Here is a 15,949-nt window from a genome sequence, read left to right on the forward strand (position 1 = left end):
ATCTTTAAAAAATACAACGGTCAATATGCCAGAGACCTGACGGTCACCACTAGCTCACCTTAGTGAGCTCGATTACAACTCGATTTTTAAACTAAAGCTAGATGAAGCCTGAAATCGAGCTAAAATCTTGAATTTCCTCAGATTATTTTCACATTGGATGTACAGGGTTTTCCAATAAGAGGTGTTATTTTGATATTCAATCGTAAAAAATCAACGGTTTCGTTGCTTGTGTGGCACGTAGCGCCGTCTTGTTGAAAGTAAACGCTGTCCAGATTAATACCATCCAATTCCGGCCATAAAAAATCAATAATCATCTCTGGATAGCGATCCATTCACCGTAACTGTTGCTCCAGCCTCATTTTCGAAAAAGTAAGGTCCAATGACTCCGCCGGACCATAAACCGCACCAAACAGTCACACGTTGAGGATAGAGAGGCTTTTCAACAATAACTCTTGGGTTTTCCGAGCCCCAAATGCGACAACTTTGCTTGTTGACGAAGCCACCGAGGTGGAAATGGGCCTCATCACTCAAGATGATTTTCATTTGATTCACTCAAGTGAATTTTAATAATTTCAATGCGTTGTTGAAGCGTGTATCGTTCAATTTTTATTAATGGCGTAGTTTCTACTTGTCAACTGTCAAAAAATGACAGCTTCAAAAGTAACATCTACCGAAATAACGGGCTATTCAAAATAACACCTCTTATTGGAAAACCTGTACAACACTAAAATGATAATTTTATGTGGCTTGGTTCAACGTAAAACGAAACTAAAATATCTGATTTGACAAAAGACTTGAGGAAGCTAAACTTAAGAAAATTGGGTTTAATTTAATTATTCCATAAGCACTACTACTGTTAAAGTTAAAACGAAAATATTCTTTAGAAAAATACGCAATCTTCGGATGTTGAACAAACATATTTTTTTAATGTAAATGCCGCACAAGAGTCCCAACTGCTCCCAACCGTTTGGAGCCAGTGAGACTATGGCATCCCCAGGTGGGTTATGTTGTAAGGCTGAAGGTAGTGGGAAGGGGAAATAACACGTGAAGAAGAAGGTGGGGACGTACCTGGCTATTCAGATCTGGTCACCAAACACGGCGAAAACCCTTTCAAGCTACATTTCAATTCTAAATGGTGGTCTTAAACCAGGGCGATAATGAGAGTATCTTCCACTCTGTAACGTGCTGCAAGTATACTACATACCAATTTTAATTAATATGTTATTCATCAAATAAAATTTACTTGCGCACGCCGGGATTTGAACCCGCGAGCTTCGGATTGCTAATCGAGAGCCTTACCCCTCGACCACGGAGGCCATCTACAATCTACTTATTTTTCTCAAATTATTTGTATTTTTTTAATATAATTTGAAACGGCTCAATTTTAGTTAATTTACTACTTTAATCACAGGAAAGTCGTCCAGAATTCAACAACAAGTTTCAGCTAACAATCTAGTTGTTAGCTGTCATCATGCACTTAGAAATAGCTGCGTATAACTGCATAATGATTGGGTCATTTAGCTGTGATGACGGGCGCGATGGGGGAGGGCTACGGAAGGAGTGCTCGGCCATTCTCAACGATTGACAGATACACGCTCAATCTCCATGTGAATGCATTATATGACGGTGCACGCCATGGGAAACGCTACGGTGATAGGCCCCTGCTACGCTGTGAACAATCTCGACGCCATCATTGCAATTTGCAACATTTCATGGGAGACGGTGACCCTCTGTAATCGCAAGCTGCGAGCACCTTTGTTATCCTATGGTAATTCTATCAAATTAAAACCTTCTTTACGTGCGCGAATATAAAGGAATTACGTTAAAAACTAAATTTACACAGACTTTGCGGATCATTAAATTTAATCAGAAGATAATATTAATAAATATAAAATAAAAATGAAACGGAAAAGATACACAAAATAAAATGTAACGATTGCAACTGGGGATCGAACCCAGGACTTCTGTCTTACCGGGACAATAATCTGACCACTGAGCTAATTTTATCAATCTCATATCAATATTATTGACTTTTCTAAAAGTCTATAATGAATATTCAATTTATTAGAATAATTTTTGAATTTTCTGTGTCTTGTTCCGTTTCAAAGTTGTGTTTATTCTTCTTCATCAATTATTAAATTTTACATTGATGTGTACCATAGAACAAAGAATATAACAGGTAAAAACATGCTTAAAAATAAATAAGAAAAGCGCCATCTGTTGAACGTAAAAGCAACACTGGCTATTGTTTCTATATCTGCACAGACAGACTGAACCACAGCAACGCGTGGCAGGGTACAGCTAGTTGATTATAAAATGAATTCTCGTAACTTACCAACAAAAGCTTCACAGTAAAGTCTGGCAGGCTGCCCCAGTTCCACCCACTGGTCTTCCGGGGTGAAGGTAGCCCTGGGGGCCGGAGGGGGTTTTTCTGGGGAAAAACAACAATAACAATAATTAGTAAACGATAAGAAAATACTAGTATATAATATATATTTTTTTAATTGACATGAGCAAATAAGGCGTTCCTCAAGGAACAACATTGGGAACCACATTAAATTATTTTTTTGGTAATAGTGATCAGTGATCACGCACAATACTCCCAACTGCTTGGAGCCAGTGTATCAATGGAATCTTCAATTTGGGGAATGTTGAAGGCAAAAGGAAGTGTTGAAGGAGAAGTATAAGGTGAAGGGGATATTTGGGAAAGACTTGGTTGTTCGAGAGTGGAGGGTAGATTTCAGTACCGATGTGGACAAGATATGCGTGATTAAAAATATAAACTTTCGCTATGCTTACTATGATGTGACTAGATCTAAATAGCAAATTATTTCATAAACATCACCCTTTTTCCTTTAACCCTTTATCATTGCTTTCAACCTCTTAACATTCTCTGGTCCCAGTAGATGCTGGGGACGGGTTGAAGGTTTGTTTTAAAATTCTTATGGCCGATTTTTGGGGTTATTAGACGGTTGGTGCATCCTCCCACTTTAGCCCACGTTTCGAACTGTCATCTGCCCTGATGATGAACACTGTAGGACTTAATTTTCCAAAAATCAATCACAACCGGATGAAGGATGTTTTATCTGTATTTTGAGTGTACTCACCGACGAGCACCAGCATGACTGTGTGCACCTGCATGTGCGTGTCATTGCGCATGAGACACGTGTAATTTCCACGGTCTGTGTCAGCCGCCACGCGCGTGTAGATAGTCTGATTGGCGGCCTCCGGGTATAGGATGAACGTGGACACTCCCCGCGGCCAAGGATACGCTCGATCGTCCTTGTACCTGGAAAGAAAAACGGCTAATTAGTTGATGGATTGATGATAAGAAAACACTATCGATGGAAAGATAAAGAATCAGCAATAAGTTTCTCTAGTCTAATAGTATGTCTAACAGACTGTGCTCAGTGTGATTGCGACGGATGCCCGCTTCATGTGTTCCTTTGCGGAATAAGGAAGTTGAGTCCATTTTTTTTATTTTTTTTATCAATGTTCGCATTCAAACTTAAATACTGGTATTTTTTTTTTTTTTTTAAGTTTGTTTTCATAGTTAAATTAATTCTCAAAGTTTAAATTTTATTAAGCCCGCCAAAACGAGCGGAATCCGAGCGGTAACAGGCGGGGTGTAGTGTGACGTCATTAGAACTGTGAAAACCACGTCGCTTAAGCATTATGTATGGAAAAAATTTTAATTCTTCAACAAGGAATTCCAGTAATTTTTTTACCAATGTTAACCGTCTATTATAATTGATGTTATTAAAAAAAAAGAAAAATGATTAAGATTTCATAGTTAAATTAATATTTTAAGTTAGAATATTTGCTTTTCACGCCCGGTACGGTATTGCCGTCGCTACTTGTTGACGTTCCCCGCGCGAATTCAGGACCACCGCGCAGAAAAGTAGAGACCAAAAGTAAAATAACGGTTTACAGCCCAGTTCACTGTGAGACTTTTCTGAGCGGCCGGCGGCCTGAAGTGTATCACATGCTATGTGACATGTATAATAATAAAAACATCTAAGTTATGCAATAAACAACATATTATTATAAAGCACTATACGAATATGTATCTTTAGAAATCCATTTCATATAATAATAATAACAAATACGTACATATATTTGACAAACCCAAATAAACCTTTGGCCTATACACCTCTCTCATCTAAACCGACCATCTCTCATGTAATAGAAAGAGATGCACCATAGGTGTTCCGTTGTACGTACAAGTCACGACACATGTGACGACAGAATTCTTTCGACCAATCGTGGAGCGTATACAGTCTATTGCTTTTGAATGCTTTTTCAAGAACGTTTAACTAATTCCAAGAATAATAATATAGAAATATATTTATATATTTAGAATCGATATTTTTTGATCTACATGAACATATTTTTTATAAGTCAAAATATTTTTCACTCAACTTCCTTATTGTTGAGGATCAAAATGAGCACTAAGCGGGATTGAATACTATTTATCTTCCCGAATCAAGAGTTCCATGGGATGAATTCATTTGGTTGATTACTTTCTTCTTCGTCATTTATATGTATAAAATGAATATTTCTTTGTTTGTCCTCTATAGACTAAAAACTACTGGATCGATTTTGCTGAAAATTTCAAAGTTTGTTCTAATTAGGAGTGTCAGGAGTGTTTAGAGAGTGGTTTCAATGATAGAAGAAGTCGGAGACGCCCGAGGAAGACTTAATGCATTATCTCTGCACTGGAATAAGATACGGAGTAGAATAAAAGTCCATATAGTTTAGTTTTTTAAATGGTATCAATGTGGTATACAGTAGTGAATGGTGGAAGTCGGAGACGCCTGAGGAAGACATGGAACGATCAAGTGAAACAAAAACTAATTGAAAATCATCAATCATATATTACCAATAAACTAACTAACTAAATAACCACCACGCAGGGGTAGGCAGAGAGGACGGCTCGCCAAACAACTCGGTCGTGGCACACACTCCTCGCCTCACATTCACACATCATCTCACACATACTCTTCTATTATTATGCCGCTTGACATGGGTCTAAGCATCCGGTTCACTAGATGGTGGCATAACTTCCTCGGGCGTCCCTGACTTCTCTACCATTCACATTTGAGTCATATATTCGTTCTCTCTCTCTACATGGCCAAACCATCTGAGCGTACCTTTCGCTTACATCAGCCTTGCATCCTTTGCGAATCTCCACATTTCTCACACGATCATACATGGTTTTACCACACATACGCCTCGGGGATCTCATCTCTACAGCGTTCATTCTACTTTCATCCTTCCTGTTACAGTTCCATGCCTCACTGCTATACATCAGGATAGGTACCAGCACTCCATCGTGGTCTGCTAGCTTTCTTTGGACAGTATTTTGTTAGTGCCAACCGCGTTCAGTTTCCCTTAATGGAGTTACCTGCATTTACCCTTCTTTAAATATCTCTATCAGCCTTCCCATCTCTCGTAAATATACTTCCCAAATACACAAACACCCACATTTCTGTAAGACATGCAACAAATTGCAATTTTTTAAAGTCAGAAATACTAGAAAATACGCCTTCGAAGAGCTTCTAGAAGTCGGGATTGAAATCTTCTCGGAATCAGTCAGTTCGTCCGGTTCTATACAGTTGATTGAATGAGAAGAATGCAGTGGAATGAAATGCCTCGGTGAAAATGTAAAAGTACCTAACTACGTGGTAAGTGGAAATCAGAGTGGGCGCGCGACAACGCGTGTAGTCGACCTTTTATAGGAACTGTACGAAGTCAATATAATCTTCTACGTGAATACGTTGATATAAGGTTAGCTTTATGATATAAGATGTTACATAAAATGCACTATACGTATTTCATTTCAGTTTATTAATGTAGTATTTAAATTGATTGAGACGTGATTTAATTAGAGCATCGCAGTTCAGAAAAACACTTTGATACTAGCTGTATCCCGCCACGCGTTGCTATGTATCAGTCTGTCTGTGCAGATAGATAAACAATAGCGCGTATTTATTTTCAAAAAAAAAAGATTGGGCTGTATTTCATGTTTACCTGTCACATGTGATATCTATATAATACAGGGTATATAAAAATTCACTCGTATTCAAATGCAACGTTATGTCGAAATTTCAAAGCGATCATTGAAGAACTTTCGGACATTTGATTTGAAACAAACAATCGTATGATTTTTGTTTATATAGTTTAAATACAATTTGGAAGGCGGGTATGGATGAAAAAATGAGTATTGGTAATCTCTTGAAATGATTGGTTATCCGGTTAAGGGGATTGCAAGTTTCCTGATTTGCTAAAATAAGATGTCGGAACACGTATTCATAAAAATCCTAATATTTTGGCAATTAGTCACTGTGTCAAAAATTCATGAATTGAGGTGAGGTATTTACTAAAAGTTTATCAGGAAAAGGAATAATCAACACCTCTGCCATAAGTTACTCAAGTGGTTCGCTACGGACATTGACTTATCTGGGATGCCCGGGTTCATGCAGTTCCAGCCAGAAGTACAAATATTATGGTAGTTAGTCACAGAATTCCAGCACTAAAAAAACCCACTAAAACGTAAAAGTAACGGAATGTGGAGTGCATAAAAAATGTTAAAAAAACATGAACAAACTTTGGCGAAAAAGTCCAAATTCAAAACACTCTTCCAGGAAAATGGAAAATAAATCAATCCGTCTGGTTAAAATTAATAACAATGTTTTTAGGTACTTTCTAGGTAGGTACTTTAAAGTTTCAATTCATTTTCAGTAGCCTTTCAAAAATTGCGTTCTATTCAAATTAAATTCCTGTCACAAAAAAACAAAAGTGGTTGGCTGACAATAAGAAAAATGGGGGTATTAATAAAGAATGGCGGTATTAATAAAGAGCTGTGGTTTCATACAAAAAAACAACATTGTACAACAAAAAAAGGATTATGTATACCTAATTGAAAAATAAAAAGTAAGTAGATACGATCCCATATAAATAAAACATGTTTCAATAAAACTGCGTAATAAGAGCCATTAAATAGCGTCACCATCTGACGCCTGGTAGACTTAAGGCGATGTACTACGTCGTGTAGTATTTTAAATTGAGCCGCTATCAATAACAACCCTTACGTAGATGGCGATAAGGTTTAAATTCCCGTTTAACACCATCCGCCTATTTTGATTTATGTAAGAAAAAAACATCGCCAAAAAGTGCCTTTTATTTTATTTTATGTATGTTCAGGCATAAATATAATTTTTTTTCGATCATTTTATAAATAACTTAATTTGCCACATTATACAATAAAATCATAACCGAAAATGGGTTTGTAAGTAGGAGATTTTGAACTTTAAAGCAGTTTTCATAGGCCTTATAGATTATTTTTTTCTGGGCTTATAAAAAGACTTATCTAAAAAATACTCGATTATTTTAAAGGCCAAGATGTATTCTACTCGCAGTATTTAATAAAAGCATCTGAAACATTTCTAGGCGACCAAATTTTCAAACCAAAAACCCATGATTTTGCATTACTACGTATGGCATCGCCTTAACATATAAATTGTGACTTTTCATCATAATTATTTTAAAAAGGTACATTTCAATGCACTTTTCTGCACTCAATCAATCCTAAAGTACCAATGGTAATGCGCCACCTCTGTTTCAGGTTCCAATTACCTCTGCAGTTGTGTTATCTATTACCGACACCTCGCAGTGGCCTGTTATCATCGCCAGCGGTGCATTACGCTGCAATTTGAGAGATAACTGTTTCGCCTTCCTCCAATAACCGCCTGATCAGTCGGTGCGAATGATGATTGCTTTGAATACGATCACACTGTGACCAATGATACACTATAACTAGATGCCCCTCTGCAGCACAAAAAACGACCGTACCAATAATGCTTGTGGTTGTAATGAAACCACGCGGGTTGTCTCAATTACCTCTAATCTTCTCTTTCAACTCATCTAAGGCCATTTTACTCCGTTTACACCACAGTTTACTAGGAGGAGATTTTATCTAGTGGATATCTCATCTAGAGAATATCTCATCTGGAGGATATCTCATCTGGAGGATATCTCATCTAGATGATATCTCATCTAGAGGATAACTCATCTATATGATATCTCAACTAAATGATATGTCATCTAGAGAAAATATCGTCTAGTGGATATCTCATCTAGAGGGTATGTCATCTAGTGGATATATCATCCTGTGAATATCTTTGCTGGAGGATATCTCATCTAGTTGATATCGCATCCAGTGGATATATCATCTAGTTAATACAAATTCTATTGGATACATCTTCTATTGGATACATCATCTAGTGGATGTCTCATCTGCATATATCATCTAATGCACATATTATCTAGTAGATATTTCATCTAGTGGATATCTCATATAGTGGAATTCTAATCTAGTGGATATATAATCTAATGTGAATCTAATCTGCTGGAAATCTCACCCATATCTCATTTAGTGGATATCTTATCTGGTGAATATCTCATCTAGTGGATATCTCATCTAGTGGATATCTCTTCTAGTGGATATCTCATATAGTGGATTTATAATCTAGTGGATATATAATCTAGTGGATATCTAATCTAATGGGAATCAAATCTGCTGGAAATCTCATCCATATCTTGTTTAGTGAATATCTCATCTGGTAAATATCACATCTAGTGGATATTTCATTTAGTGGATCTCATCTATTGCAATCTGTTCCTATGATAAGGCTATTCAGCTCTGTGCTCTCCACCGAGCGTTCTGAGTACATCAATCAGCTCCCCCCGGTAGCGGTAGCATTCTGAGAAGTGTAAAAATAACAAGTGTTGCAATTTCTCATATGCGGGGTAAATAAGGGTTGACTGGGGTGGGTGAGAGGGAGGATGTTGGAGGCTGTGGGTGGTGCAGCTTGTAATTATGCATACATGGAAAGTACAGAGATGTAATTTTAACTATTAAGCAGAATTTGATTTGAGTAGCAAAAACTTATGTTTATTCAGTTTTACGTTTCAGAAATTTCTAGGTTGGCATAAATATTTTAAGCTCGGTACAAATTTATTGAAATAATATGTGTGCCTACCCGTATGCTGGTCTCCATTAAGCCTAAGCTTATAATGGTTATGATAATATCAATTTGATTGAATTGAAAATAATTATTTACCTGAATGATGCGAAATTAAAACACTGTTAAAATTCAATCTTTTCACCATAAAAGAAGAAAAAATAACTCGTAGTAATCGGCAAAGAGAACAAAATTTAATGTACGCGTATATTTCCCTCTTACAAGCTTTTCAGCATATTATTAAGGTTTTACTGTTAATTGAAAACTGAAAAGGATTAAGTAAACTCCTCCTGAAAGCTGGGCACACTCACTCACAGGATTAACAATGTTTCGGCGCGACTTTTATATGCAAATGCAATTTCCACTTGAATATTAAAAATACTAATTATTATTTTTTTATTTTGCTTGTGTCTCTATGTCTCTTTTCCTTCTTGTTAACACTAGTCTGTAACTCTTTATAAGAAAAAAACAGTGAAAATACAGTATTCCGATTCTTGAAAGTTTTATAATAAATAGTAATAAATTAATTGAAGTGTAGCGAAGTCCTGTTTTGACTCGTCCACTTTGAATTTCGTATGTCTGTAAAATCCTTTGTTTAAACATTATGACTGTATATGTGTATATTTTGTATTTTTGTACATCTTACTATAATACTTCAAGAAAATTTTCATTCTTTCTTATATTACTCCAGAGAACATGCGCGTTGCGACTGTTACGAGCTGTCAAGTCGGAGTAATTAGCATTAGGCCTTAGATACATTACGCTATATTCTGCGCGCATAAATTGGGCGTGGCATATGCGTAATATATGTTGGTCTGACGCACTTCGCTATAATCTTCCTCAGGAGGGTGGTCAGAACAATTCGGGGACTGCCGCGGAATATCATTTTCTTGTATGTGATCTGTCACTTCTTCAGAGAGAGAGAGAGAGAGAGAGAGAGAGAGAGAGAGAGAGCGCGCACATGCCAAATGGACTAGAACCAAAAGATACAAATCGCTGATTCAAATCTACATGAAGGCATTTCTACTGTGTATTATTGATTCAGTGCCCACAGAATAAAATATGATATGCCCCTGTGTATTCTGCTGTTTTAAGTCAACCATTATGAAAAGCTTCATTTTTCCGTTCTCATTCAGAGCGTACCCTAGTTATTGATACGAAGAAGATATTATTTTTCTTGGAAAGCGATTCCATTCCTTTGATGCTCCCTTCTTCTGGATGCATCTTTGAAAACTAAACATACATCGTTAATATCATGATTGCCAATCTATCCTTCCCGTTTTCAGAAAGTTTTAAAACATGGATTCCATCATGTACAAAACAAATGCCATCTTATATTTTTCATTATGTATAAAAAAAAATTTCATTATGTACAAAAAAAAAATTGCAACTTATATTTTCATTATGTATAAAACAAGCAGTCCTTCATGCATAACAATACAATTTACTTATATTCTATTTCATCACCTTTCGAAAACAGTTTTTAGTTTTCGCATATGTTCAGAAATATTCCATTTATTTATTGTAAAGCGGAAATACACTAAAATTCTGACAAAATTTGGCCGAGGGGTTACTTGTCAAAATTGGGTTGAGTTGTCACAGTCCTGAGTTGTCCGGTACCATTTCTTGATCCTTGATATTTGAGTAAGCAAAGGATATTAATTGCCCCCTTTCCCGTCACAGGACGCAAAAGACATTTATTATTATTTGCTGAGATACGCGATAGTTTATTCGCCATAGACAAAGCGGGAAGAGAAGAGTGGACAATGTGTGCAACCAGGGGCAATGTGCGGACGAATGATGAGGCTACAGGCTACAAGTTCTGAGAAAGGCATGTTCGAGGCACGTCAAAACATAAAAACCTTAATACGTAGATGTGATGTAGCAGCAGGTATGGGTTTGCAGGGGATATCAATAAATTCGACACATTTTAATTCTAAGTTTTCAGGTTAATTAATTTTATTTATTTATTTTCGCCAATTATTATTATTTACACGCATAGATTATTACAGTTTCTTTTGATTAATGTGGCTAAAGCAAACCCAGCTCGAATCGGCGAATTATAATATTGCATTCCTTGTTTCATTCTTTGTCAATCTTTAATAGAGTATGGTATCATAGCACGGGGAGGAGCAGACGCTGCCGTCATTGATCCAATCTCTAAAGCTCACAAACTTACAATAAAGATTATCCTCAAACTACCGATCACAAGCAGCTCGGATGAAATCTTTAGGAAAACCTGTGCTATGGACATTAGGCAACTTTATGCCAAAAACATACTAGCATACCTCTACAAAAAAACACAAAACTACTTTTGACAATGTCCAAACTACTCGTGATACTAGAACCAAAGGACATAATCTCTTACTAATCCCTTTCGCTAAAACAACTTTTGGCCAGAGAAAATTTAGATATTTTGCAACAAGGCTATACAATGCTCTTCCACTAGCCATTAGACTGAACACATTTTTTTTGAAATATAAAACAGTCTTGGATCATCAGCCAAGACAGATCAAATCCCTTAATAAGTATGTATTCCAACTAGATTCTGATTAACCAATTTATCATTTATTATTTTTTATCATTTTCACATTGTCATTTAATGTAATGAAATATTATATGTATCAAATAATATGTAAACACTAATTTATGTATCCAATACGTTTGTCTCTATACACGTATATCCTAGTGAGACAGACATCGAAAAACACCTGTAAAAAAATTACATTGATAATAAAAAAATAAATAATTCCTTTGTATAGTAAACTATTTTGTGATTGGCTTTGTGCTTCTTTGATGGCCGAAAATTATGTTTATGCTATTTTCGAAATTGGAGCTGATTTGTCAAGAATTAAGATTATCTCGTGATTTTTCATTAATCTGCCCTAGTTTTTTTAATATATATTTAAAAAACATACTTATATATTTTTAATATACTTTAAAATCCCTGGCACACATACCAAAGGACAGATAAGCACTTTTATTGTTTCATTACATTCACGAGATTCTCGCTCCACAACAAAGGGGGACCCACTCTGCCAGCTCTAGCTATTTCTTATTTCGCCATCTCAAAGGACAATAATAAACAACACCACCAGGAGCACAGAACTGGGTGGGATAAGAATACATACATAGGTATTATTATATTGTTTGTATCGCAGTCGAGTGTTTCTGCTTCAAAGATAATATATTACCAAGCATTTACGTTAATTTTTTTTTTTGAAAATACCCCAAAGCGACCGTATTATGGTGGTAACATGCAACTGTTACCAACTGTCTGGAGCCAGTGAGACTATGGCATCCCCAATTGGGGTATGTTGTCGTGATGAAGGTAGTGGGGAGGGGATTCACATCTGGGCACCAAACACGGCCAAAGCCATTTCAAGCAACGTTTTAATTCTGAATGGTGGTCTTACACCAGGGCGATACTGAGAGTATAGTCTACTCTGGAAACAGAATACAATGATATGCGTATGCATAGTAAAACTAACAACAAAAATAATGTTTATTCGATATCTCCGTTCCATTATTTGGGCAGCTGTACATTTATTGGACATCTAAATTAGGTTGATGCAAGGGCTTGTATAAGGGGGAGGGGGTTTAGGAGTTCACCCCCCCCCCTCCCCTTTGGCCTAAATATTAAAAACACAATAATATTATTAGCACCATCACTTTGATGTAAATAATAAATTGTTTCCTTCCCAAAAAATATTTTTAAATTTTTCAAGATTAACACTTCTTTTTCGGGTGATTTCTCCTATCGGGGGTTGGCTATATTCACTATAGTTATCAGAATTGTATTAGATACTCTATATCTATCTATATATCTATATATATATATATATATCTGGGTATCGCCCTGGTGAAAGACCAACATCCAGTATTCATATTTTTAAAAACACAATAGCTCATGATGGTAACATATTTAGATTTATATAAGCTGCGCATCGAATCTTTTTTCACACAATTGGGTTTCACCGAAACATATACAAGGTGTCCGAGTGTAAAGTGCACTATCAGCACTAACTTCGGGAGGTGATTCTATTTGATAGTACAAGTACAAAAATCAACTCGCAAAAAACATAGTTTTTTTTAGTAAAATACATGTCTATCTATCTAAATGTCTCAATAACCAATAATAGTCAACCACGCTAACTAATGCGCCAAATCACGATTGAGTAGACCGACATTTATTTCGTATATTTATATACTGCTCTAATGTCATTCAATTTTAGATAAATGCACACATGTCCGCGTGTGTGCGTGATTGCCACCAAAAGTTAACAGAATGCATTGTCATCGACAACGAGTCCATCTGCCGAGTTTCAGCTCGATCGGATGTCGGGAAGTGGGTATATTCCCGCTTACAAGATTTACATTAATTCAATAGTTAAAACAAAATCTAAATTCAAAATATAAATAACTTTTTTTCGAAATTCGAAAGTTTTATGCTAGTTTTCATGTAAAAAATGAATTGTTTGTAGGTATGGAAAAAATAAATATAATTTCTATAAAGTTATTAATCTTTTTTACTTGTACCATCATGTAGTATTACCTCCCAAAGTTAGTGCACTTTACCCCCGGACATCTTCTATTTCTATATTGCAAATACAGTGCCTTAATTTTAATGATACTATAAATTAATTAAGAGCTCCGGACAGGTAGGGTAGAACTGGACCACGTTAGTGTGGAAGAGATGCGGGGAAGAGAGGTGTAGAAGGAACACATCGCAGAGGACACAAGAGAGAGAGGCAAGATAAAGGACGGCTTGGCATGTGAGGCCGGGGGAAAAACACTTGTCCAGAGGAAGAATGGATGTCTCAAGGAAAAGGGCGCTCTTTATGGCAAGACTGACATAGCTTCACTACCACTGGCCACAACTGTACTGGAGTGCAGGGGTAAACAACCATTGACAATACATAATATGACAATTCCAAGAAAAAGATGGTGAAATTGAGGCTGCTGAAGTAGCCCAGGACAGGGACGCCTTGTCGAAGCGATGCTCCCCGACCCCCGACCCGAATAGGACAAAGGAAAGAAGATGATACGAGAAAAGAGGAAAAAGATGATATGATATGATGAGAAGATGAAATAATTGGAAATTCAGCTGCGAAACACCACATAGAAACGAAGGAAAAAGTTTCAAATCGTTTCAATATATCAATAATGGAATCACACCACGAATTGTCAATATCAATGATAGAAATATTATGAAGAAGATGAGATCATTAATTTACAATTTTAATTGACTGATTTCCTGTTTAACTCGACCATTTGACATTTAAAATGTCTGTAAATTTGTTGTTACGTACCGATTCCGACTTTGCAATAATTGGATTGCATGTCTGAAGAAATCTGGTGACTTAAAATTGAAGAAATTAAAAAAAAAAACAATAAAAAATATGCTACTTTATTGCCATAGAAATCCTATGATCGTTGCAATACTTTTTAGCCTCCTAATAGATTTATGATATAATATATTTAATTCTCTCTTCTTCTCAACTCAACTTTCAATGTTTGATAAAATTTAAAAAATATATATTTTTTGTGAATATATTGTATAAAATACAAAAATAAACACGCAAAAGTTTATTTAAAGGGAGTAAAAAGATAATTAAATAAAATTGTAAACTTGTCGTAATCCTTTATGCAAATTCTACCATAGTGTGTAATTACAAAGTAACGTGAAAAGTATTTATTGTACCTAATGATATTTATTACATGTACTTATAAATATTATATTTCTGCATTATGTAAAATTTCGACTTGTATCATGTCTGTCTATAAAAGTCCTACGGGCGTTCAATAAATTTAAAAAATTAATAATATAAAGTATGTATACACGGGTATGGGTACCGTCGCCCCAGGAACCATTCATTGGATTCTTGGCGGCGGATGCGTCTGCCCTCCTGATGTGCGGCAGGCCGGATTTGGAAAGACTGGTCAAACGTCTGTCACTCCTGGACACACCGACTCACAGATTCCTACCAACCCCTCATACCTTTTTTTCCTTCCCAGACCTTCTTTTCCTTAAAAACGACTCTCCACTCAGCAACACCAAAGATGACATAATTTTAAATAAATAAATTTCCTCTGCGACTGTTGTGTAAAAAAAAATGTATCTATTAAAAAACTTTCCAAAGCAACAAACTTGGAAACCATAAAGCAGGAATTTATGTACCAATTCATTACAAAGTATAAAAGTTAATAAAGAAAATGAGAATTATTGTGGAAAAAAGTATATTATTGTGAAATAAAAACTCAAGCCCTATTTTTTTCCAATTGTTTTCGATCCGTTTGTTCCCTTGAAAACCGGTTATTTGACGTCAGTGTCCGGTAGTCCGGTATCGTCCGTCAATGTTTGTACCTACCGACTGCCTTTATTGTCTCACTAATTATTATAAAAAACATAACAAATAAAAAGGGAAAAACAAGAAAATAATTGATTATTTGCTGACAGTTGACGGTTGAAAAATATTTTTATATGTGCAAAATCACCGATACCTTTCTTAGATTAGAGATTAATGATATTGTTGATTTTTGCTCATGTGTGCATATATATATATATTTGTAGGTGCTGATATTTTATAAGGTATTAGTGGACCTCGCAGTGCTTCGCTATTGCCAATGTCGTTCTCGGGCGTCTCCGATTCTTCCACCATTCACTACTGTAGACCACAATGTAACTGACTCAGTATCTCATTCCGGTGCACATATATTACGTTAAGTATTCCTCGGACGTCACCGACTTATTCTACCATTCAAACTACCCTCTAAACACTCCTGGCACTAAAAAGAACAAATTTTGAAATTTTCAGCGATATCGGTCGACTACTTTTCGAGTTTTGCGAGCGCAAACATACGCAGGCTCAATTTTTTATAATTGAAATTTACAAGAATTGAAACACCTTACTAGAAAACTG

General features: G+C 35.9%; 1 protein-coding gene across 1 annotated transcript in view; it reads right to left on the reverse strand.

Moving 5' to 3' along the window:
- Window positions 1–15,949, reverse strand: part of LOC149411006 (interleukin-1 receptor accessory protein-like 1-B) — a 247,491-nt gene that overhangs the window by 10,918 nt on the left and 220,624 nt on the right. Inside the window, exons 3-4 of the mRNA XM_089647242.1 lie at window positions 3,108–3,289; window positions 2,336–2,431 (exon numbers count right to left, since the gene is read on the reverse strand). Of these exons, the coding sequence (XP_089503368.1) occupies window positions 2,336–2,431; window positions 3,108–3,289 (278 nt within the window). The remainder of the gene's footprint in view (window positions 1–2,335; window positions 2,432–3,107; window positions 3,290–15,949) is intronic.

Source organism: Hesperophylax consimilis, chromosome 26, assembly GCF_061612785.1.
Source record: "Hesperophylax consimilis isolate HC1 chromosome 26, BYU_Hcon_1.0, whole genome shotgun sequence".
Lineage (NCBI taxonomy): Eukaryota > Metazoa > Arthropoda > Insecta > Trichoptera > Limnephilidae > Hesperophylax > Hesperophylax consimilis.